This window comes from Magnolia sinica, chromosome 19 (genome assembly GCF_029962835.1).
Source record: "Magnolia sinica isolate HGM2019 chromosome 19, MsV1, whole genome shotgun sequence".
In the NCBI taxonomy this organism is placed as follows: domain Eukaryota; kingdom Viridiplantae; phylum Streptophyta; class Magnoliopsida; order Magnoliales; family Magnoliaceae; genus Magnolia; species Magnolia sinica.
In genome coordinates, this window is record NC_080591.1 from 3,416,660 (window position 1) to 3,441,722 (window position 25,063).

At 38.3% G+C, this 25,063-nt stretch overlaps 1 protein-coding gene across 8 annotated transcripts; it reads right to left on the reverse strand.

Annotated features, from left to right (window-relative positions):
* Positions 1-3,088: 3,088 nt before the first annotated feature.
* Positions 3,089-17,171, reverse strand: LOC131235071 (DNA (cytosine-5)-methyltransferase DRM2-like). Of its 8 annotated transcripts, XM_058232178.1 has the most exons (11): positions 17,039-17,171; positions 15,823-16,033; positions 15,684-15,722; positions 15,496-15,534; positions 15,127-15,234; positions 13,649-13,751; positions 13,516-13,562; positions 11,621-11,740; positions 6,551-6,650; positions 4,471-4,538; positions 3,089-4,342 (listed from the first exon to the last, which is right to left on the reverse strand). In XM_058232178.1, exons 2-11 carry the CDS (start codon positions 15,895-15,897, stop codon positions 3,128-3,130), a joined length of 1,914 nt encoding a protein of 637 aa, XP_058088161.1. In that variant the 5' UTR covers positions 15,898-16,033; positions 17,039-17,171; the 3' UTR covers positions 3,089-3,127. The 8 variants fall into 8 exon arrangements, with proteins under 8 accessions (XP_058088161.1, XP_058088162.1, XP_058088160.1 ...); XM_058232179.1 differs by lacking the exon at positions 15,823-16,033 and having other exon boundaries at positions 17,039-17,128; XM_058232177.1 differs by lacking the exon at positions 17,039-17,171 and having other exon boundaries at positions 15,823-16,866.
* Between the last annotated feature and the right edge of the window lie 7,892 nt (positions 17,172-25,063).

A 25,063-nucleotide genomic window follows, 5' to 3' on the forward strand; every position in this document is an offset into this window, starting at 1 on the left:
CCACCGTACACACGGCACGCATGTGCAACATTCCTGACCATCTGAATCATAGGCCCCATTGTGGATGGAGCATACTGCTTGAAACTCGCATCGATAGAAAGTCTTAACCAGTGTTTTAAACAGCCAATAGCATGTAGCCAAGTGTTCACTCCTCTAAAGTGTGAGTAGTAAGCTACATAGCGTGTAGTGTGAGCTACATTCTATAGATTTTTAATTAAGGTTGTGCTTGGTTGCACTAAATATCATGAAATTTCATGATATTATGCACGAAATTAGGTTGACTAATAATGAAATTTCATGATATCTTGTGCAACCAAACACAACTAAAATAATAGGAAACATAGAGCAAAGATTAACAGTAAAGATAAAGAAAGAGGAAAAGAATTAGTTTAATACTGCTACTCTTATAATTTTTCTAAAATCGGTTAAAAAGATCAGCTAATTTTTCTTGAAAAATAGAAAAATGTAACAAATCGTTGAAGATATTAATTGATTTTTGTTTTAGCAAAAAAATAACTTGTAGTATAGGCTACATGCAACTTAAGCTATTTTAATGAGCTACATAGCATTATGGCTAAGCTATGCTATATAGCTTAAGCTATTTAAAACACTCTTAGCAAACTGATTTTCGCTAATATAAGGAAAGATTTAGAAGAATGCAATGTTATATAAACTTTATTTCATGTACACTCTACACAACTAAAAATACATGTTGAGTCATTGATTAGCATATAGTGTGTAGGAAACCTTTTCATGCTCAAGGTTCTTGTCTAGCACTTCATGCTCTAGACAAATGTTTGAAATATTACCCTTTTGTGGGTAAGACACAATAGTTTGTTCTAAGGTACATTTTTTGAGCTGACTGTGTGTCATGCCAATCGCAATGGTAATCATGTACTAGTGAATTCCCTGACATTTTGGTGCAGCCAACTACTCGAGCATGATCTTAACGTAGCACTATGGCTAAGCTACACTACATAGCTTAAGCAACATGCTACATAGTGTACGTTATTTAAATCACTTAGCAAATTGATTTTTGCTAATAGAATAAAGATTCAGAATAATGCATTGTTATGTAAACTTTATTTCATGTACGCATAAGATGTAGAGAAATGCAGCTACATTCTACATAACAAAAAATACACTCGAGTTATTAGATAGTATATGGGATGTGGGATACATTTCATCCTCAACGGGCTTGTCTAGCACTTCATGCTCTAGACATCAACTGTTTGTGTATTTCCTTTTGTGGGTAACACACAATAATTTGTTCCAAGGTACATTTTTGGGGCCTACCGTGTGTCATTCAATCGCAATGGTAATGTATGAGTGAATTCCCTGAATTGTACATATCCATGTTCTTTGTGAGTTTCTGACACAAAAAGCTTGAGAGATGGGAAGACTGTAATGCTACAACAAGAAAAGCAATAGGGGCAAAGGTTTCTAAATTGTTTCCGACACAAAGTTTAGAAAACCAGGTTTCTTTCGCGTCCCTCTGATACTCAAAAAGGATACAGATGATGTAATGCTCTGATCTGCTGTAATACTAAAAGAGATTGTTGTTCAATGCATCCTCACTTAATGGGCTGCAACATCGTATTGGGAGAGAAGGTTGGCCATGGAGTAGTTGGTGATGTCTTTATAGGAAGAAAGCTCTAATGAGCTCTTGCATTTGAGATATTGGAATTGGGGTGAGTTAAATGCACCAGTACAAGCAATCTAATGCCAGCAGATGTCAGAATGATGTTTTAGAGGGTTTTTTTTAGCTAGGTTTTTTTTAATTATAAAGGAGATAGAACACAAAGTTGCTTATGATGAAGAAGAAAGCATGCAACCAGCCAAGGTCAGGCAGTTTGGTTATATTCTGGCGCTTGTGTCCTTTTACTCCTGGTTGGAGTCTACGATATCTTGAGCCTTACTTTCTTCTTTCTTATCCAAAATTTCACAAATTTCCAACTAGTTTTTCTCATTGTCAAAACACCTCGATCTTTGTTGCTCCAAACCAAGATACCATGCTTCGAATAAAGCGCTAAAAGATTTATTGTGTAGCCAGTGTGTGGTGGAAAGGGGGAGGAAGAGATCACAGTCTTCTTCCTCAAAGATAGACCTCAAATCCATGAGGAATCTTCAACCCATGAGGCAAAAAAAAAAAAAGTCTCTTAAATATAAAATATTAATGAGAATCATGAATAGTCTGTTTATAATGCTTATATTATGACTTATATAAACCCTAGGTTCATAACTTTCTTGAAATAGTACTTTCGAAAAGTAGTAAACTTTCCAAAAAATAGTAAAGACATGTAATCCTACCCTAGCTCTCCAAGAAAACTTAAACAGAGACTTGGGGCTATAACAGTACTATTGAAACCCTAAAACAATTAAAAATGGTAGAAACCATAACTAAGTAAAAAATCATAAATTTTAACCAAAAACTTAGATTTGAGTCATTTGACCTCTAAAATGACCTTATTTTGGAAAATTTTTCGGGGGCCAATTGCCTTTGGCATTCACCAAGACGTAGAGCGTTGATAGCTTTCCAACAACATATTACATGCATGATTCCAATAAACTCTCACAAAGTTATGTCCATTGAAAGCTATAATGCACATTATACCTTTGTTTTTCCCCCCATCGCAAGCTATACAGCCTAATTTCTCTCAATCTTGGCCCTCCATAAGATTGCCCTTGTCCTACATCAATTTATGTCACAGAGATTTGTTGACCTTCAACTAATAAAAAGAAATCATGTTGAAACATAAGTGTCATTAAAAAGAGATGTATTTGTTCTGTGGACAGTCTTCAATGATGCTTTTTTTGGGATCTAGATCTCAACACCAAATGCTTCTGACTTCATCTGTCTAAACATAACAAGACTTACTCTAGATGTATTATTAATGACATGCTTGCCACTTTCTAAGATGGCCGAGATTGGCCTTTGTCCCAAGATGCAAAGAGATACTAAGCTACACTTGAAGTAATATACTAATGAAAGGATAGCATCCGCAAAGAATGAAGGGAGGAGGAAGAAGAAGAAAGAAAGAAAAAGAAGAAGACGAGTAAAGAAGAATAAAGAAGAAGAATCACCAATTTGAATGCCACTTACCAAAAGGTAGCTCTATTTTCAAGACTACTGTACGTTTCTCCCCATAATCGCCTTCACAAGGTCCAGAATACGATAATAATCATAGAAGAGGATAGAGTGCTCTCCCCCAAGCCCATCTCTGCTCACCCTGTTGCTGCCCGCAAGGTTATTGCACGGGCTTCCCCCGATAATCAGATCGAAGCCACCAAACGTATTTATAAGTTGCTCAAGCCGATCGGAGTTCAATTTCCGCACATCCTCAATATGGATCAAATTCCCCGTTTGGTTCGTCTGTTCCCACCAACTACGCAGGATGTTTCTATTGATTTCTGAAATTTCAACTGAAACAACAGTCTTTAATGGGATCCCAAGCTGGTGAAGAGCCACTTCTGCACCCCCAATTCCAGAGAAAAGTGACAAAACTGTGATGCCGTTGGGAAACATGCACTTCAATATGGAGAGGTGGTAGGCTACAGTGTCAACCTGAAAAGAATTTCCCAAAGATTTATATCTCTCCGTTCGACTAATTCCGCCTCCTCTTGTGTGATTCCTTGGGAATCCCAATAACATCTCTATCTCATCAGGCTCAAGAGGGGCAACCTTATGCACCCCAACCCAAACCAAATTCCATTTCCGGCATTCATTCAGCACATATTGTTGGACATTCTGAGGTGGTGGATCGGGTGACTTGGCGAGAGCACTCCGTATTCTCTCTGTTAGTTTAGCACTTGCAATACAAGTCTGTAAACAGTTCAGTTGCTTTCGTGGGTCCCACAAAGGCCACCATTTTTTTGTCATGGGCAATGCTTCATGTATTGTGCGTGGAGCAACTGGCTGAAGCGGAAACCGACCGTAAATGGGGAGATTGTGAATGTAGCCGCGTTTTCTTGTTGCAGCGCAGAAATGCTTTGAATCCACAAATTCTGGCTCAATATCATATAAGAAGCGGGATATAGTTTTCCAAACACCTTTTGGGGTACTTGCCACGTTTTCATAGTAGAAATACGGAGGTCCTATTGCAGCCTCTGGGATCTTTCTCTTAGTCATAGTCCACGGATCATCAGGAACCCCAAAGCCAGTCATATTGGCCGGAATGCAAAAATCTACTGGCTCATTATCTTCATCCACTACAATGTTTTTCTGATGTTCCCATTGACTACTCCGGAAATTAATTTTCTTTTCCCACCTCCCCCCTTCTTCAAGCCACTTTCTGCTTTTCTTTTCTCCAAGAGAATCGTCAATCAAATAACTTGACCCATGCTGTAGAAATAGGGGGGAAAAAAAAACAAGATTTATTATCTTAAAATTTACTCGATACAATTTTACAAGAACCAAAAAAAAAAAAAAAACTAAAACAACTACTTCTGTAAGCATGGAATGATGCCTACCTCAGATGCCTTTGCTATTTGAGCAGCATATATGGAATCAGTTAGCTCCACAAGAGAAGCATCTGGACCTGCAAATGTTTTCACACTAAAAACTGTAAGAGCAAGGAAAACAATAAGAAATGCTCAAAGATACCAATAAGAAGAAATGCAAAAGGTTTATGTACTCTAACAGAGAATATTAGTTAGAAAAATGAGCATCTCTTTTCTTAATGCTAGCATCTACCATGCAATTTAAGCTCATTATCCAATTATTCAAATCCAACATAAGATGGAAGGTTTGGAAGTAGAGGTTTCATGACCTAACATGACAACATTTATTCCTCACAAGAAACATGATAGAAAAGGGCAGAGTACAATGAAACCATGGATATAATTAAGTGGCTATGTCTCAGACATATATATAGCCTTGACATGGAATTGAGATAGGAGAATAGTCTATTCCATCATGATTTTTATATTAAGAAAGACTGATGACAATTCTTCAAGTTCAAACCTAATAATTGCTGAAGATGACCATGTTGACCATGGAATGGTGGACATTTACATGTGCATGATACATGGGCATTATATAACAAGAAAGCAATATAGAGGGGAGCACATCCCCTATATGCAATGAAGGTCTTGGAACAACACCTTGGCTAGAAGACCAGCTGCCTAATTATCCTCTTTGAGAGCATGGATGAAAGAAACATCTAAAGATCAACACTAGTCATGCAGTTCCTCTAGCTCATTAGTAACCATGTATGGAAAGGAATTACATCTATATACCCACCAGACCACATTAAATGAGTCACCATCTGTAATCAGTGAATTGCATTGAAGGAAAAAAAAAAGTCACAAGCACTCTATGGCTCTCAAAGAGAGTATCAACATATGTAGTGATGGAATCAAACAATGCGAATGAGTCCCACATAAATCAATTGAATCTTGCCCATTCAGACCAAATTATAGAAAATTTAAATGGACAAATGTGCTTAAAAATTAATTATCAATTAAAAGTATAAGTGGATTGCCACAATTGACAACCCTAAGATATGTGCATACAATAAAAATAACAACCATGAGAATATCAAAGTTGAAATTGCTTTCTAATGTTCGAAAGAATCTAGAATCAGCATAATATCACAAGAAAAAGGGACCGGCATTTCTAATCTAAAGACTAAAACTAGAGAAAGTAGGAGGCCAGGGAAAAGCCCCTTAATCTAAATAGCATATTTCCCGCCATCGCGCTTCATGGGAAAGAAATCAAGAATATGGGATCAAACATCACCTCACAGAAAAGAAATTCTTCAAATCCCAAATGCTTAGGGTACGGGTATGGAAGTATGGGTACAAGTGCAAGTATGATTCGTTACAACTAATAGCTTATGAGATAATCACTTTAAAATGTCACCCCAGCCACACTGTTCTTAGATGTATCTTTGAAGAAAATTCACTAGTTGGGCTTGTAGTCATCCCCAACTGGCTTTAACTAATAGATCCTGAATTCAAAACCTGGGCATGTCAGGAGTTGAAGTCTCAAAGGAAGGGAGCAGTGGAAAATTGCCAGAGAAACAAAGGAAGGCAAAAAGAAGGGACGCTGGTGGGCTGTATCCATGGCATATCCCTTATCCAACTTACTGGAAATCCAATACTATGTAGAACTCTGTGCAGGGATTTATTTATTTCTTTTCTTTTCTTTTCAAGCACAATGATTTCATGAAATATCATCATCATCATAGCCTTGCAGGAGCTATTTGGGGTCAGATTAAATAATCCTGTTTCAATCAATTGAAAACAGGAATTCTCGTAAAAGAATGGATATGTGGAGTAAAAATGGATAGGCAACATAAAAAAGCAATACAACTTTAATCACGAGCAATAAGTGAACAAACTCCAACTGCACTCAAAGCCTACATTCAGCTGAAAAATAAAATATATGTGCAGAAATTCTTATATCAAAACCCAATTCTTCAGAAGGAAGAAACAAAAATCCTGTCCCTAACTAAAGCATAGGAAGCCATCGCTCCTGCATCTTGCCTGTACGACGGGAAAAAAAAAAAAAACTAATATAGTCATAGTATAAGTGCTATATACACACCACATCTATCCATAGCTGAAGCAGCCTCGTCTGTGGAGAAGCCCATTTCCACTAAAAGCAACAATTTCTGCTCCTCCCCAGAAAAAGTTTCCTTTGTTTCCTGGAAGAAACACCGGCGCAATCATGCTGAATATTATATAGCTACCCCTAGGCACAACAAACATAATTTGATACCCATGAACTCTAAACAAGTATCATAACTCAGGAACACACACAAAATTAAAACAAAAATGACAATGGAATTAGGAAACGTGCAAACAGTACGTTTGTAGTAAAGTTATACATGCTCTCATGAAACTCTATCAGAGGCAGGGAATAATGAGGGCTTAGTAATAAACAGATCAAAGAAAATTTTCATATCTGAGCCAAATATTGCAAAATCATGAAGAGGGTGGATCAGATCATTAATGAACAAGTGTCATGAAAGGAAATTATAAGCCTCTTTCATTCATTAATTTTTACTTGAAAACCTCTCTCAAACAGAAACATTTTACCATATTAGTAGAATTGCAAGTCACTGAACTTCACTTGCAGAGATCTGTTGTTTTACAGTATAAGCAAGCTTGCTGTTGGTTCATCAATAACAAAACAAGAGCTAAATTTTGCCACTCAAAGGACGTTCTCCAAAATTGGGGTTCCCACTTAAATTAATACTCATTTGTTTCATGTTGCTTCTTTCCATTCCTGCTAGCTTCATCACAAATTCCTCACCATGATATATGCTACCAGACATATCTAAGGAGACACCATACTGTATCTAACACTTCAACAGTGAAGATACAAGCTGCAATCATACCACATCACTGTTAGATTGTCCACAGTTGTTAACTTAAGGTTTTGTCTTTTACATGATTAACCTGTCATATATTTGGCTGTCACTCATGTCCATGGTTGCTGAACATTCATACTGTTCTTTGAAGCAACTTATGATCATTTTCTTCAGAAAATGCTAAACTGGATGCTAATTGACTGTAATTATTGTTTTTTAGAGAAAGCCAGACTAGGTGCTAACTCTTAAGAAGGTTTCAGAATTACCTCTTGAGCTTTTGTAACTATGGCACGAGCATGGTCATACACATTGATTGAGATACCTGCACAAATAATTACCTAAGACACGTGGCAGTCCCATGGTTTTGAATAAAGGTTATGTTACGGCTGTATCAGCCCTTACATAACCCTATCTGTCACCCCATTACGCGACACAGGGGTGTACCATTCTGTTATGAAAAAAAGGGGCCATGTCGACACATATTGTCCAATAGACTCTGTATTGGCACCAATATGGGGCTGATACGGCTGTAAAAGCTCCATTTTCAAATATATATTTTCAAATGTTCTCTCGTATTTCCACTTTTCTCCATTTCAATGATGAAGGAAGCTTAGAAACTAATTTGAAACTGGATCTAGGCCTATTTTTAGAATCAAAACACAAGCTTTCTAATGAGGACATCCGAGCACCATACCTGAGGAGGAGGGCTAAGCCAGTCTCCTTATGGCTAGACGACCATTACATGGAGCCCACTTGGGCCAATTCACATTCTTAGCTAAAGACCCCACATGCATGTCTATGCATCTTTGAAGACCCCGCACTAGGAAGATGCGCGTGGGCTATATATAGGAGCTTGATAGACACATCGGACCGTTGGCTTGGGTGGACATGATAATCGGACCGTTGGATCATTAGTATCAAACATCTTGATCGTGGATCCCCATGGGACACAAAATAGTTTAGTTGTTTAAATTGTTTACATGTTTCGTTATTTTTTTGTATAACTTATATTTATGTTGAAATTAAGGAGTTAGGAACAACTTTTAATTTATTAAGTGTTTTTATGTTGATAATCTTATCTGAGAGCGTCTTTTTGTAAAAGGTCTTTTCTAAGACTATAAAAGAGAAAGATGGGTGTGTGAAGCCCTAATGTCATTATTTTGAAAAAAAATAAAAAATAAAAAATAAAAAAATCTATGTTTTCTCTTCTTCATGTGATTTGAAGAATACTCCATGTAATTTGGAGCTTGGGTGTGGTGTTATTCCATTCCCTATTCAACGGAAGTGTGAGGCATCCATCTATCATCTTCCTTCTCTCTTCCTTTCTATCCAAAAGAGGAATTTTTCCAAAAACTTCATATCTTTTCTTCCCTTCCTATCCAAGAATATCCAAATCATCTTTTTCTTCAACTTTTCATTATCTAACTTCAAACCCAACCAAAATCAACCATTGAGGACCCAAAAACCCTAGCCAATGACCCACACGTGCGAGCCCCTAGGCTGACCATATGGACAACCTCTCAATCCTTTGATTCCCCTTGCGTCCTCCATCAAAACCCCTTGATTCCCCATCCATAACCCTACCCTAAACCCTAGATCCGCAATTTCCTATTTTCTCCAATTTCTAAAAACCCTAATTCCAAAATCCCCAATTTCCATGAACCTTAATTTTCTAATTTTCAGAATTTCTCCTTCTTAACCCTAATTATAAAACCTACAAATCTGGCCATTGAGTGTGGAACGTGCCTATGCTAAATTAGAAGTTCTATCCTTCCATCGGGCATAGTTTTAATTAATTTATATTTTCTTGGCATGCAGGCATATGATTTAGATTAAATCAAAGTTTATTTCCTATTGTTTACTCTTAATTACTTAGTAGGTTAGCATCTTTTGTTAAATCAAAGTTTATTTCCTATTATTTACTCTTAATTACCTGGTAGGTTGGTATCTTTTGTTAATTGAATTACTTTATGGACTCTTTCATAATCTCCACGTTACATGCTAGCATTAAATCATGTGTCCTGCATCACTTTCATTGGTAAATAATGAACCAAAGAGGAATCGACCATTTTTCGAAATATTGGAAGAAGGGGTAAATCATCATTTCTTTTCCATTTCTCTGCCTTTTTGTTTTATTTATATGTAATGGCTTCTAATCCACAAAATCATGCTTGATTTGTGTTCGATTTTTCTATTTCATCTATTTTCATCGTGTCAAGCTGACATTGATTGACAAACAACATTCTTACTAAAGAATGGCCGGTTGCACCATTAAACACTTGTCCAAAAACAAATAAGGTACATATTCGAGATCCTCCTTAAAATAAAAATAAAAAAAAATAAAAAAAATAAAAACCCATTATTTTTTTGATTTTCTTCAACCAAATAAATCCTATACAGCCAGTATTGCATCAATCAGCAAGCTGGCCGATACAGAACCAAATACTAATATTCAAAACCATGGGCAGCCCTAACATGTCTTTTATCCAATTCCTATGACTATAATCAAGACAATCAAATTAATCTTAGGCACTAGCCGCACTAAAAGTAGAAAATTATGCCTAATACATAATGTAACAAACCACCCTAATTTACCTAAATTAAGAAAATATACTTGAAAGTCAAATAATATTTAGTATCCCCTACACACGTGGACATGTCGTCGTCGTCATCATCTAAGCCTTATACCAAGTAATTGCGGTTGGCTATATGAATCCCGTTCCACCATTCCACTCTATCAAGGGCCAAACCTTCAGTTAGACCATAGGCCATCAAGTCTTTTCTTACTTTATCCATGTCCTTTTGTGCCTTCTCCTTCCCCTTTTAGAGCCTTCAACTTGTCTCACTCCTAACCGGCGCGATTCTTGGTCTCCATTGCACATGACCAAACCAACTAGGTCTACTTCCCTCTTCTTATTACCTATTGATGCTACTTCTAGGTTCTCTCAAATGCATTCATTTCTAATTCTATCCTTCCTCGTCTTGCCCCTCATACAGCTCAACATCCTCTTTTCAGCTACACTCATCCTATGAACATGTTGTTCCTTTAGTGCCCAACATTTTGTCTCATAAAGCATGCCTTGTCTTATAGCTATCCTATAAAATTTCCCTTTTTCATTTGAGTAGTACATGACGATCACATAAAACTCTGGAGACACGTCTCCATTTTTTCCACCTACCTTGAATTCTATGGACAACATCTTTCTCAATCTCTCCACTCATGGCTTAGTGACCCCAAGGTATCGAAGGTGGTCATTTGGGGAAACTTCTAGTTGACAATCTTAACTAATTCCTCATCTTTTCTTCTATTTTTACTAAAATTGCACTCCATATACTATGTTTTGGTCCGACTAATTTCAAATCCTTTAGATTCTAAAACATCTTTCCATAGATCTTTCTTTGTGTTTATGCCCTCCCTCGTCATGTATGTGCAAAATAAATAAATGCGGTGAAACCGTCACCAGATTTCCTAACACAATGATATCATGCATGTATGCAAAGTATGTTTTGGTCCTCTTCTATTTATGATAAGGCCAATATGTAAAAGAAGCGGTTACCCCCGTTACACATTACAAGGGTGAATCAGTTTGTTACGAAAATGACTCAGAACTCCAACACTTCCTTATAAACCAATACAGCCATAAAGTGCTCATTTCGAACATTTTTATTTTCAATCTCTCTCGAGTTTCCACTTCTATCTTCCTTTCAAATGTGAAAGAAGCTTAGAAGCTAAATTTAAACTAGACCTAGGTCTATCTTGAGGATCAAAACACAAATTTTGAGTAGTCAAAGTTGAGTGGGCCATTTTGGGGAATATTGGAAGAAGGGGTTATCACTTTTATAAATCTTTCCTTCTTTTTTTTGTTTTGTTAAATTTATATGGAACAAGCCTAATCCACCAAATCATGCTTGATTGGAATTCAATTAGAGCCTATTTGGTTGACTCTCAGTTGGCCAAACATTGCCGAACAGACATTATTCTTATCAAAGAATACACCATCAAATATATGTCCAAAACCAAAAGAGAATACATATTTGGGATCCTCACATTTTCTAGAATTTTACCAATAATTTTTTATATTTTTCCTAATAAAAAATAAAAAATGGCCGTTACAAGATCGTATCATATTGGCCAACTTGCTGGCCACTATGCCGGCCTATTCCATTACACAATGCCTTGGCTACAAACAAGAGATAAATCCTTGCAAATAAGTAAATAAATGAGTCAAGCAAGAGATAAAGAATCCCTCAATTTCTCTACAAGAATTCCATTGTCATATGTGGCCCACAAAATGAATTACCTCATTTCCCAGCCAGCTATCCACATTTGGAAGCTCTTCGTCCATGCTAAACCTTTCAATTTCTGAAGAACATGAATTAGTGGGGAAGCTTCTACCTCCTGGAGAAGATTTCTCAAGAACCTGCCATATCCTACATACTGTTAATATGAAGACACTACCTTCAATTACATAAGAAACAACTAAGATCTAGAAATTAAGGGAAAAAATGTGCTCCAACAACCTATAGGTTAACTTCACTGTGACCCATTTCGAAAACTTGAAATGTATGATATAGTTTGTGTTTATAAATACGGCACAAAATTTAATTTTGTGAAGTACAAAATTAGAGGAAAGGAAAATTGACATATGAGAAAATTGTGGAAATTGAAATCTATGGAAAAGAATCCAACTAAACTAGTTTGTTTTAGCATGTGATTTCCATAGAAATGTTAATGCGGGGGCATTTTCACACTGGGCTTGAGTGGGCTGGCCTGTGAGATGCAGGGGCACACTCAGGGTGGGCAGCCTGCAGAACCCATGGATTTGGGGGCTGTGTGAGGTGGGTGGCTCTTGTGAGGCGGAACCCATGGATTTGGGGCTCATGAGGAGGGTTCGGCCGAGGACCTAACCCATGGATTTGGGGCCTGGGCCATGAGATAAAGAGATTAATTTGTCATGCTTTATCAGTTCAAGCTTTTAGAGCAGGTGGTTAATTATCCTGCATCAAATTGGTATCAAAGCGAGAGGTCTCATGTTCGAAACTCCTCACCGGGAGTGATTAATGTGGGGACATTTTCACACTGAGCTCAAGCGGGGTGGCCTGTTAGATGCAGGGACACACTCGGGGTGAGTGGCCCACAAAACCCAAGGATGTCAATGATAGAAAAAATGAGAGTGGTCTCTCATTAAACGTGGAAATCTCCATTTCCTAGCTTTTTTCAGGAAATGGAAACCGCCCATCTTCAAGGCTCACTTTGGTAATGGAAATCAATTTCAGCAGCTGATTTTGTTTTCATAAACAGCGGAAAAACATCACAGCCTAGGAAAATTATTTCATTTCCATGGAGAAAATAGGATTACACCAATCAACGGTTTCAGCAGATTTTACTACTTCGTTACTCGGACCAGTGATAACCCGGGTAATACATGGGTGCTTCATGGGTAAGGTGCCTCTATTGAAATGTCTGGAAACATAGAAAAGGACAGCCAACAATAGGATACTTCAAGAAAATATAGAAAAATCAACATTATCATTGCCTAGACATAATTAAGAAAATCATCCATGTTCTAATGCAAAAAGTGTAGAGTATGTCAGTTCTAGTTCAAAGATTTGTGGATTGTTGTGTCATGAGAAGCACAAAAATGTGTTTGTCATCAACCAAAAAAGGAGTTTCATAGCCTCAAATGAAATGAAATGTCAAATTCCCCTGCAATATACAATTGTTGATAAATCAATGCACAAGAAAACCCAATACCCAAAATCACGGGGAGTGATATGAAACTATTATCTTCAAACAAAATAAAAAATAAAAAAACACTTCTAGTTGGGAAGCCACTTTGAAGATTTGATGTTAGTTGTAAATGTATCAAAAGGATCAAATTGAAAAGTTAAGGCATTGCCCCACCAAGGCACAGCTAATTTCAGTCACAGTGAACTAATTTCCCATGGACCCAAAAGAACAAAGAAAAAGATTCAAGAGGCTTATTGGCTTATTTTTGTATAAAAAGATTCATGAGGCTTATGGCTTATTTTTGTATCTAGATATCATTCACCAAGGTCACTGGGAACTAACTGCAGATGAGGGAAATTTTCCTCACTATATACCTAGAAAATAAAAAAAGAAACAGTGTCCTTAACAGTGAATGGGAAACGGTATTCTTGACAGTTTTCAAACTAGAGGTATATATTCACTCACTGAATATGCAAGGAGAGTTTCCAGTACTCCCTCTGCATCCCCTTCTCCTACATGCACAGAACAAATTAACAACTTTTCAAGGCAGGATTTGTTAACAATGTAACAGAGCCTATCAAAAATACACTGCATATACCATTTCCATCAATTGCTTTAGCCACCATGTCTTCTGAGAAGCCCATTCCAACAAAATGAGCAATCAACTTGGACTTGGAGCAGGAAGAGCTTGCAGAATGAGCCTAAGGAACAAAACAAAAAATATATTTTATCACAGATATGAACAAAATTACAAGCAAAAATTTATGCAAAAGTCATATTTCTACTTTAACACAAAAGCAACTCCCAAAAAAGTTTTTTAAAGCCTGCAAGGAGAGATTGAAACCTCAAACAGACAAACCTCAGCAAAGATACAGCCAATTACTTGCATGCTCACCCTACTGCTACAAACACCATATACCCACCAAGCCTTATCCCTTCAAACAGACAAACCTCAGCAAAGATACAGCCAATTACTTGCATGCTCACCCTACTGCTACAAACACCATATACCCACCAAGCCTTATCCCTTCTCCCACTGGAACACCCTCCCCCCCCCCACACACAAACCATGCAAGACAATTAACCACTTGCTCTAAAAGCTCGAACTGTTAGAGTATGGCGAATCACCCCGAGTGTATCCCCGCATCCCACAGGCTACCCCACTCGAGCCCGATGTGAAATGCCCCTGCATTAATCACCCTCCGGTGAGGAGTCTCGAACACGAGACCTTCCCAGTGGGCCTCAAATCACATGGGTCACCCACCCCGAGTGTGTCCCCGCATCTCACTGGCTACCCCACTCAAGCCTGGTGTGAAAATACCCCTACATTAATCACCCCTGGTGAGGAGTCTCGAACACGAGACCTCCCACTTTGATACCAATCTGATGTAGGACAATTAACCACTTGCTCTAAAAGCTCGAACTGTTAGAGTATGGTGAATTAATCCCTTTATCCCATATCCCAGGCCCCACATCTCCTGGATTAAGACCTCGGCTGAACCCCCCTCGTGGGCTCGTGGGCCATAAATCACATGGGCTGCCCACCCCAAGTATGTCCCCACATCCCACGGGCTACCCCACTCTAGCCGGGTGTGAAATGTCCCTGCATTAATCATCCCCTGGTGAGGAGTCTCGAACACGAGACCTCCCCCGTGGGCCCCAAATCACATGGGTCACCCACCCCAAGTGTGTCCCCGCATCCCACGGGCTACCCCACTCGAGCCCGGTGTGAAAATGCCCCTGCATTAGTGTGTTTGGTTGCACCAAATTTCATGGAATATCATGAAAATTTGCACCAAATTAGACTGATTGATCATGAAATACATGAAATTTTGCACCAAATTAGACTGATTGATCGTGAAATATCTTGTAATTTCATGATATTTGGTGCAACCAAACACAACCTAAAAGAGAAATTTTCACTAATCTACTAAAATTTCAAAATGTAACTATTTGGCATTTGGCATTATAGTGATTTCTCATGTTTGTTTCCAACTTCTCTTCAATCATTTCAGTGCTACCACAAAAATGAGATTTCACATAAGCTCAGAAAAAAAGTGTCTGCGTTCCCTAAACCTGAAACAGCTTTCGAGCAGGAAGTGTCACACTAGCGCAAGTAGAGGAGGCTGAAGTCGGGGTTGCAATTTCCTCACCACCCTCTCCTTCAAGGTCAATAATCCCATCCTATACAAACAAGGACACATCATATCTTAAGTTCTTAACAGGATGGCAAAAAAAAAACAGAACCATAATAGAGGAGTCACTACTTGAACCCTCATTTTTTTTATAGAATCATCACTTTCTTCTACGTTTGGAAAAACATTGATACAAACTTTTACCCTTTTTTTAATTTGTAGTAAAAGAAGGGTGTCTCTATCGATCAGAGTAGGCGTAAATATCAATTCCCTTATAATAACAGAATTAATGAATACAACAAGGACTCACCATTTCTTCAAAACCTTGATTCTCCACAACCAGAGTTTCCTAAAATCCATTCGTGAACAAAAGATAATTGTAAATAAGCTCCAAATCAAGGGAATCTTGGAAAAAGAAACAACCACAACGCAGACACAAGAATACCAACTACTCGCTTAAACTTCAAGAATAGAAAATTTTAATAGAACAGGACTCACCATTTCTTCGAAACCTTGATTCTTCACAACAGGAGTTTCCTAAAATCCATTCATGGACAAAAGATAATTGCACATAAGCTCCAAATCAAAGGAATCTTCAAAAAAGAAATGATGACAATGCAGACACGAGAATACCAACTACTCGCTTAAGCTCCAAGAACAGAAGATTTGCACTAACAGGTACTGTAAAATACTTCGTCTGAACCAGCTGCATTCTGTTTCAACCAGCATCCTACATCAGTGGTGAGGTCCGCCTTTCAGTGGTTCACAACATTTATCTGGTGGGTTCCAATGACTTTTTGGAAGGTACAAGAAGTTCGTTGATGAAATGAAAATTGAGAACTCATCACCTGCAGCCAGTGGCATGCTAACTTAGAACACAACCCCATTTTCCAGCTAATGTATCACTTGTGTAGGAGACAGGAGCCTTGCAAAATGCGGGCCCCACCATGACTATCACCTAGAGAAGAAACAAAAAAGAAAAGAAAAGAGGATAGACCACTTATCAGATGGGCCATGCAGTCAAAATCTAAGAATGGCCGAGTTCGTCTGGCTCAAGGACAGGTGTGTACCACCTAGTAAGTGGATTTGCCTGATCTTCAACACAGATGATCTTCATGTGGGACCCTGTTGTTTGCACGGTTCAGATGTGACATGCTACGGGAAAGATGGGCCTCGTGTAGGTGATCGGTTCTCAAGAAAAATACATCAAAGAAGGGGAGAAATAGATAGATAGACCAAAACTAAACACTACCAAACAATCCCATCCGTCGATCTGTGGACACTTATCTGTGCCGTAAGTTAACAGATGGACAATCAGCCACATTTTTTTATCGAACCATCCACTCACGGACCTAAGAATCGGATGGCTAGGAATTCCCCAAGATAGTGAGAGTTTTTCTTTTCTTTCTTCGCAGCATTGTCCATTCATGGTGGGGCCTACCAGATGAACCATCTGGATCACATAAATGCGGGCCCTGCACTGCTGGCCCAAACTGAAACGACTGCAAGCTCAGGCCGAGCATTGTCCGTTCCCTCTTCCGCAATTCCTTCGAATCAAAAACTGCAATGAAAGACTTTTTTTCAAAGAGAAATCGGAACCGTACGATCAAGATTGCCACGCCAAATGATCAAAGGATTCGATTCATATAACACTCAAAGAACGATGAATTTGCAGTAATATTTTCAGGAAAAAAAGAAAAGAAAAGAAAAGAAAAGAAAATAACATAAAAGAAAAGAAAAGGGAAAGAAAATCTGCAGAGATGAAAGATCAAATGCCAAAACCTCGCAAGAGAATTATAAAATAAAAGAAAAATAGAAAACTCGTTTTGGCGGGAAATGGGGAGCGATTTTACCTCTGCGGTTGGAATGAAGAGAAATGAGGCTCCGTTTCTCTTCTGCATCTTGCAGTTTCCTTTTATGGTAAGAAAAGCGGGGTTTAATGGCGGAAGAATGAGACAGAATTTTCCCTAAATGGTATGTACGGAGGTTGCATGCAAAAAACGGAAGAGAAGCGTTGGGCTGCTGGTGCGCACTGTAACAGATATCTCCGAGATTTTGAAAATATCGCGATATTTCCTTAGAAATCAGTTAAACTATAGTATCGCGATAATATAGCTCATTTTCAAAATATCGCAATTTTAAATTGTCGCATTAGATTTTAATGAGACAAGTTTTTAATTTTAAATACTTTTATTATAGGATTAAATATTTTCAAATCTAATTGCTTTTAGTTTTCGTTTTTCACGATATTTTCCCGATAATATCGCGATAGAACCCTCAAATTCACTTGTCTTCGGCGCCGCGCAGATCAGGAGCTATTTGGTACGCTGCAGGAGTGTGAGATCCATACGCACGCACTCATCCATCGTACACATAGAATATTAGTAATTGAATCAAAACCGTATATCGAGTGGATCTAATTGTAGGTGAAGAAAATATCCTGTAGATAATTGAGTATGTGGTTTTCTATCAGATAAATGGACATTTTTCTTTGAATTCAGACAGTTATTAATACTCCTTTAGACCGTCCATTTCATGTTACCAATTGATCGGTTAGGATATCTTTGCAGTGTGGATTTTGTCCTGGGGGCCATCTAATATGGGTCCCATATTCTGGAAGGTTTAAATTGAGGTACACGTGTGTCAGTTGTAGTGGGGTCTGATGAATGTGTATGGACCATTACACTCCGCCAGAGCATCAAAGTTTTTAAAAAGATAGGTACTCTGGCAGTGTATGACAATCCGTGTTCATAAATAGAGTGACTATCCACGTGTTATGCGTGTCTGTAACCGTTAAAATAGTGGACACGAACAAAGACGCATCATAACACCTAAAGTTCACAAGCATGCTCATAGCTATCCAACTGGTAATTGGTGGCCATTAAATGGACGATTGAAATAAAAGGTCAACTTTTCAATTGTAATAAATAAAGTATTCATTGTCTGTATATGAGATCATGCAATCTGATTTTTGAAATTCGGACGGTTGCATTTGAAGAAAGATCAAAGCACATGAACCAGTTTCTGTTAGGGCTGTTCACGAGTCAAGCTAGCTCCAAAATCTCGCTCGACTCAGCTCGAGTCAGCTCGGATTGACTCTGCTTGAATGCCGATTCAGGCCGAGCCAAGCTAATTATTTGAAGCTCGAGTTGAGTTCAAGCCGAGTTCAACCAGGGGGCATTTCAACTCGACTCGAAGCTTGAACTCGAGCTCGACTCGGCTCGATTAATAAACATATTAAAGTTGTGGGGAATGTGGAGAAAGTTGAAGTGGGATCTTTGCTTTCACCCCAACAGCGAAGAGTTTGATGCTAGTGTTGACGATGTCTTGAATCCAAAATGATATATTATATGGAGCACTCACATGAATAGACATATCCTTCCTGAATATCTTGTGAGCTACAAGTCCTCAAATCATCTGTAAGGTAACGGAAACTACAATTTTGTCTAAGTAGCAACAATATAGGTGGATCCCACTTTTTTGTGGTCCCAGGTCTATTCAAAATCCTATCCGTTGGAAAGTATGGCCTTGATGATGGATAATTCAGAACATACAATTGAGGATGCTTTTGGCCCATGGTTCTTCTATCATAGGGCCCACACAGATGAATTTTTTGGACTGCTGAAAGATGGACTACACCCTGTTTCGGTTGCCGGGCCAAACCAAAAATGAATTTCGCTTGGTGGAGCATCATGTAAAATACATCTTTAATTTTTTTTTATTTAACTTCTTTTCTGAATCAATGGAGGAGGATCAAGAACAAAATCCATTACTCTCTCATCCAACAAGTTCGAGCTTGACTCGAGGTAAACTCAACTCGACGCGAACCACTAGCTCGACTCGAACTTGACTCGACGGCTTTGGCAAACAAGCTAAGCTTCAATGTTGAGCTCGAGGGCTCGAACTCGAGTATAGCTTGGACGAGCTGAGCCGAGCTTGGCCCACCTCGACTCGGCTCGGCTTGATGCCCACCCCTAGTTTTTGTGCCTGTGTATGGATCAAAATAATCTCCAAGTGTATCAAACAATTCTCTCTCTTATTCTCTTTGCTTTACAGTACACGTGGCAATATGATGCGTTAGAATTGAGTTCACTCATGTTTTTTTTTTTACACGCGCACACGCACCCCCACACACTCACGCCATAGTGGTATTTCACCACTTATGGATACTCGAACCCTTGACCGGGTGTTGAAACTCTTGAGAATAGGATCCGAGTTCGAATCATGTGCAGGCCGAGGCATCAGAGAGGCCGGTGGATCCATGAATGTGGGGCCCACTGTGCATCCACGCCGTCCATCCATTTCGAAAGCTCTTTTAGAGCCCGATCCCAAAAATGAAGCAGATCCAATTCTTAGGTGGACCACACCACAGGAAACAATGTTGATTGAATACCCACCATTAAGAACTTCTTGGGGCCACAAGAATGTTTATTTGCCATCCAACTTGTTGATAAACTCACAAAGACCTGAATGGGGGACCACATCGTATTAGCTTGATACAAAATTTTTGTGGCCCATAGTAAGCTTTTAATGATCAATCACCTCTGTTTCTTATGATGTAGTCTAGTTGACGTCCGGATCTGCTTCATATCTTTTATCATATCTTAAAATCAGTTTTCAAAATGGATTGACAGTGCACATATATAACATATACAGCTAGGTATGCCAATGATCCATAATTATTTTTGTATTTAGAGAGTAGGTGATGATCTGCTTCATGACTGGATAGATAAATATTTAGATTTCTCTTTAATTTTTTAATAGGAGTTGTTGATTATCAAAAGTTTATTACGCTATTCTCAATTTTTTAAAATGAGTTGAAGGAGTGCATGTGCTACAATGGCCAAGACAAAGGGTGACGATGCCACAAGGGTGAGCTAATTAACTCTAAAAGCCCCTCCTTAGCCCACCATGATGCATGTGTTGTACATCTATTTTGCCTCCTCAATTTAGAAAATTAACTTTAAAATGAAGTAAAATCAAAGCACAAGTTGACAACACTACAAGAAATAGTGGTGATAATGACACTCACTGGTTGAAACCTTTCTAGGGCTGACTATGATGTTCATTTGCCATACCCCATGCTCATCACATAGCATGGATGAAGGAAGAACACAAATATCAGCTTGGTTTAAGACTTTTATGCCTCCTTGAGTTTTTAATAATTGCCCTTCAATTGCCAATGTTTCTTATGTTGTGGTCCACTTGAGTTTTGGATTTACTTCATTGAGCTGGCAAAATGGATAAACACCTTCCATAAAACACATATATCATGGTGGACCCCACGGAAGGTCACCAGGCAATTCCTTTCTACAATTTAGGTGGATACCCAACTGTGAGGCCCACAGTAATGTATGTGCCTTACATCCACACGGTCCATCTATTTTGGTATCTCATTTTAAGGTATGATTCGAAAATAAAGCAGTCCAAATCTTAGGTGGTCAATACCATAGGAAATAATAGTGATTGAATCCATACCATTAAAATTTCATGGGGGCCATTGGAATTTTTATTTACCATCCAACCTGTTGATATGGTCACAAAGACCTAAGATGCAGAGATCACGCAAATACCACCCTGATCCAAAACTTTTGTGGCTTACAATAAATTTTTAACCATTGATTACCACAGTTTTGTGTATATATTATGGTTCACCTAAGATTTGGATCTGCTTTATTTTTGGATAATGCCTTAAAATGAGTTTTCAAAACAGATAAACAACGCGAATATGAGGACCATACATCAGATTGGGCCCCATGGTCAGGGATCTCATCCACCTTAGTGGATCGTGGGATCTACCGAAGTTGCACCCCATTAAATTCCACAGAAAAAAAAAAAAATTAATGATCAAAATGTAAATGAACAAACGGTAGAAATACTAACAAGATTATTTCATGGGTTTTATTTTCAAATATAAGCTCTCTATTGTTTTCTTCTTTAATTGCAATCACAGGCCTCCTCATCACCTCCTTTTAATATATGAAAGGTGGTGTCCTGTCAACAAAGTCCACCTTGCTTAGCCGTCTCTCATTTGTTTTATTGTCTTTGTATATTTATCACATTTCATGACTTCTTTCCTTTAATTCTTTTATTTAATGATAGTCAACTTCTTTTCCATGGTAACATACACTTGAGATGCATGTAAGACGTAATGCTCCTGTTTGTGGCATGTACAAATCAATGGTTTGGATTAACTAGATGAGCTGTTGTTGGATCTATGGTCTATGGGCATGTGGCTCACTTTTATGGTCGTTATTGTTTACTTTCACGAAATCAGAAGATGAACAATCATGATTTGGGTACTAGAAAATGAAATGCATGGATACATAAAGATATCAACTAGAAAACTACGGTTTAAAAATAAAATTAAAAAATTAAAAAAGAAGAAGAAGAAGAAGAAGAAGATTGGTTACATAACTTTGAAACTTTGAGCTCATGTTTTCCAAAAATCAAAAGCTAAAGGAAGGAGTAACTTATTACCTTTTATCATATTGAGTAAATTGTACTGGGCCCCACCATAAATGTATGTGGTTTATCCAAGCTTTCCATCCATTTTTCTAACTCATTTTAGGGGTTGAGTCCAAAATTGAAGCATATTCAAAGCTCAAGTGGACTACATCACAAGAAATAGTGGGAATAATGATTTTCATCGTTGAAACCTTCCTAGAGCTTACAGTGATGTTTATTTATTGTCATTCAACCTATTCATAAGATCACATAAACATGGATGAAAGGAAAAATACAAATATTAACTTGATCCAAAACTTTTCTATCCTCCATGAGCTTTTCAGTAGTAGACATTCAATTCGCATTATTTTCTATGGTGTGATCTACTCGAGCTTTAGATATGTGTCCCTTTTTTTTCGATCAAGCCTTAAAATTATTTGTTAAAATGGATGGATGAAATTATAAAATAATAAATTATCATGGGCCCAGCAAAGTTTCTTGATCACACTTAGTACACTAAGTTACTTAGTATGCAATCCACTTCCAAGCTAAAGTGGCCATATGCATGTGCGTGTGGGTGAGGTGAACATGTAAGAGACACTAACAATTGTATTATGTATATGAGGATTAGGGCAATAAATGTTTCCATGTTTCCTCATATGTGTGATAACCACTCCTTTACGATGACCCTAAGGAGAGAGTTTGCAATGAGTTATGACTTTCATCCTTAATTTATAGGAATACGCCTAGCTCTCCAATTTCTCTATACGATCTAAGCAATTATTCTCATCTTTAACTGCAGTAAGGGAAGAGAATTGCAATTGCTTTCATCTTTAATTGTAGTAAAGGGAGGGAGCTGCAGAAGAACATCGAGGGTGAATCACCTAACAATCAAAGCAAGCTCGCTTGGAATGTAAGACAATGGAGGCAACTCCTTTTGATCTAGTTACTTTATTTTTTTACTCTTTTCTATTGGGAGAAAAATTAATCCTTCCCACCCACACATATACAACAATACTGAAATTAAAAGAAAGACAAGAAAAAAAATATAAACCACAATATAAAGATTTACATGACTCTATTCCAATACATTTACCAATTTACACCAATTCAAAATACTTAAGAGGCAAAAACCAAAAAGCAGCTCTCAAAAATATATCTTTTTCTCAATAAAATATACATTACCACACTATCTGATGATCAGACTTCATAGATCCTGCCATTTTTCACCCTCATAATTTTGATGAATAGACACCATGCACGTAGATCGGAAATCCAATTACAAAATATGTTATCTAATTCCGGTGCAGTGTATTCAGTGCAGTGTATTCTTCAAGATTTCCATTGAACGATAACAGCCAGCAAAGACATGAGAAATTCTTCTTTTCTTTTTTTTTTGGGGTTAGCTTGTCAGTACACACACTCCATGTTAGCCACCCTCATTAGGGATTGATACCAAGACCTCAAATGTTGAAACGATGTTTCTCCACTCAATCTGCCAAGACATGAGAAATTCTTGAATCATATCATGCCAAGCAAAATGTTAAAAACATACTGTTTTTCAAGTGATTCCAAAATTGAAGCAATCCCAAAGCTCAATTGTACTTTTTTTTAAAACACACGCACACACCCCCACACTCACACATGGGTACTGGAACCCTTGACCAGGTGTTGAAACTCCTGAAAGTCTACCACTGGAGAAAAGCTCAATTGTACTAAATCACAATAAACAATGAGAATTGAACTCCCATTGTTGAAAACTTTTGAGGGCCATAGAAGTTTTGGATAAGCTGATGTTTGTGTTTTCTCTGCATCTATCTTTGTTTAACCTTATGAATAGATTGGATGTCAAATAAACATCACTGTGGGGTCTACCTGAGATTTGGATCTGCTTCATTTTTTAGATCATGCCCTAAAATGAGCCGTCAAAATGGATGGACGGCTTAGATGTATGGCATATATATCACGGTGGGCCTCATAGTCAGGGATCCATCGAAGCCGTGTCCGAACCATGGGTCCCACTTATGCTTAGAACCCGAACATCCCAGCCGCAGTATTGCACCATAACTCTTCAAAACCTGTGGTTCGTCGCAAGAGTAGAGATTCAAATCCAGCGGCGGAAGCATTACCTTGTGCGGGACAAGACAAGGGTGGTAGGTGATAGTTCACCACCATTTTTTAAGTTGGTGAGTCTATCCACCACAAATGGTATTCATGCCCTTCAGTTCAACGGTCCAGATCGTGGGAAGCATCGTTGATAGGAATAAGCCCAAAAATAGCACTGATCAAAAATCCAATTTGGTGGCTATAAAATGGATGGTTAAAATGAGATAATCAGCCGTCAAAAATTCATGAGAAAAATGAACGAGATCTGTTTGGGCTGTGACACATCCACACCGTGCACGCTATTTGGACAGTCCAGATCTACGTTCAAGTTGTGTGAGACCCACTGTGATGTTTATTTTCCATCCAGACCGTCCATCAAATGGTTCCATGTTACTCTAGCGACCCAAAACGAAGATGGTGCACACCACTGGAACCAAAGGGAGAGATGGGAAGGAGGAAGCCTAAGATAACCTTCCAGAATTTCTGTAGGGCCCAACTTGCTGTGAATACAACATCCAATCCATTTATCCGACGCGATCCCGGAGGATGAAGGGAAACTCCTCAAAGGAATACAAGCCGGACGTGATTTTATTTTTTCCATGAAGTGTGGCCCACCTGATTTTCGCATAGGAATTTTTGTCCATACGAAAAAAATTAGGAGAATCACATGATTCACGGTTTGGATTTGACACGAACATCAAGTTTCGAACGAATTAGAAAATCACCTACGTGAGTCCGTACGTGGTGGTTCCTCGCGTGGTAGAAGGCTGCCTAACCTTACACGGCCTCACCTTACACGGTGCGACCCTTACTGTGGGGCCCACATTGATGTATGTATTCTATATCCACACCGTCCATCCATTTCTCTAGCTCATTTTAGGTATGATCCTAAAAATGAAGAAGATCCAAGTCTAAGGAGGACCATACTATAGGAAAGAGTGGTGTTTGAGCACCCTACCATTGAAAGTTTTTTTGGGCATACATTAGTATTTTCGTGGTGTTTATTTTCCATCCAATCTGTTGATAAGGTCACGTAAACCAGGATGAAGGGAAAAATATATCAGATTGATCCTAAACTTTTTTGGCCCATCAATGGTCAATCACCGCTATTTTCTGCGGTATGGTCCACCTGATAATTTGATCTGCTTCGTTTTTGGTAAAATCCCGTTAATTGATCTGGAAAAATGGATAGACGGTATGGATTAGAATATATACATCAAGGTGGGGCCCACTGTAAGGGCCGAACCATCTTAGGTGAGGCCGGGGTCTCACCTAATCCACTCCCGACCTAATCACCGGTTGGCCAGGTTTTGGTAGGACAGTGA

Coding starts and splice junctions, on each gene's coding strand:
- LOC131235071 (XM_058232178.1), bottom strand. CDS start 15,897: ATGCAGCTGGTTCAGACGAAGTATTTTACAGTACCTGTTAGTGCAAAT. Junction 15,723..15,822: donor TCTTGGAGCTTAAGCGAGTA/GTTGGTATTCTC, acceptor AATGGATTTTAG/GAAACTCCTGTTGTGAAGAA. Junction 11,741..13,515: donor AAACTCTCCTTGCATATTCA/GTGAGTGAATAT, acceptor AGGATATGGCAG/GTTCTTGAGAAATCTTCTCC.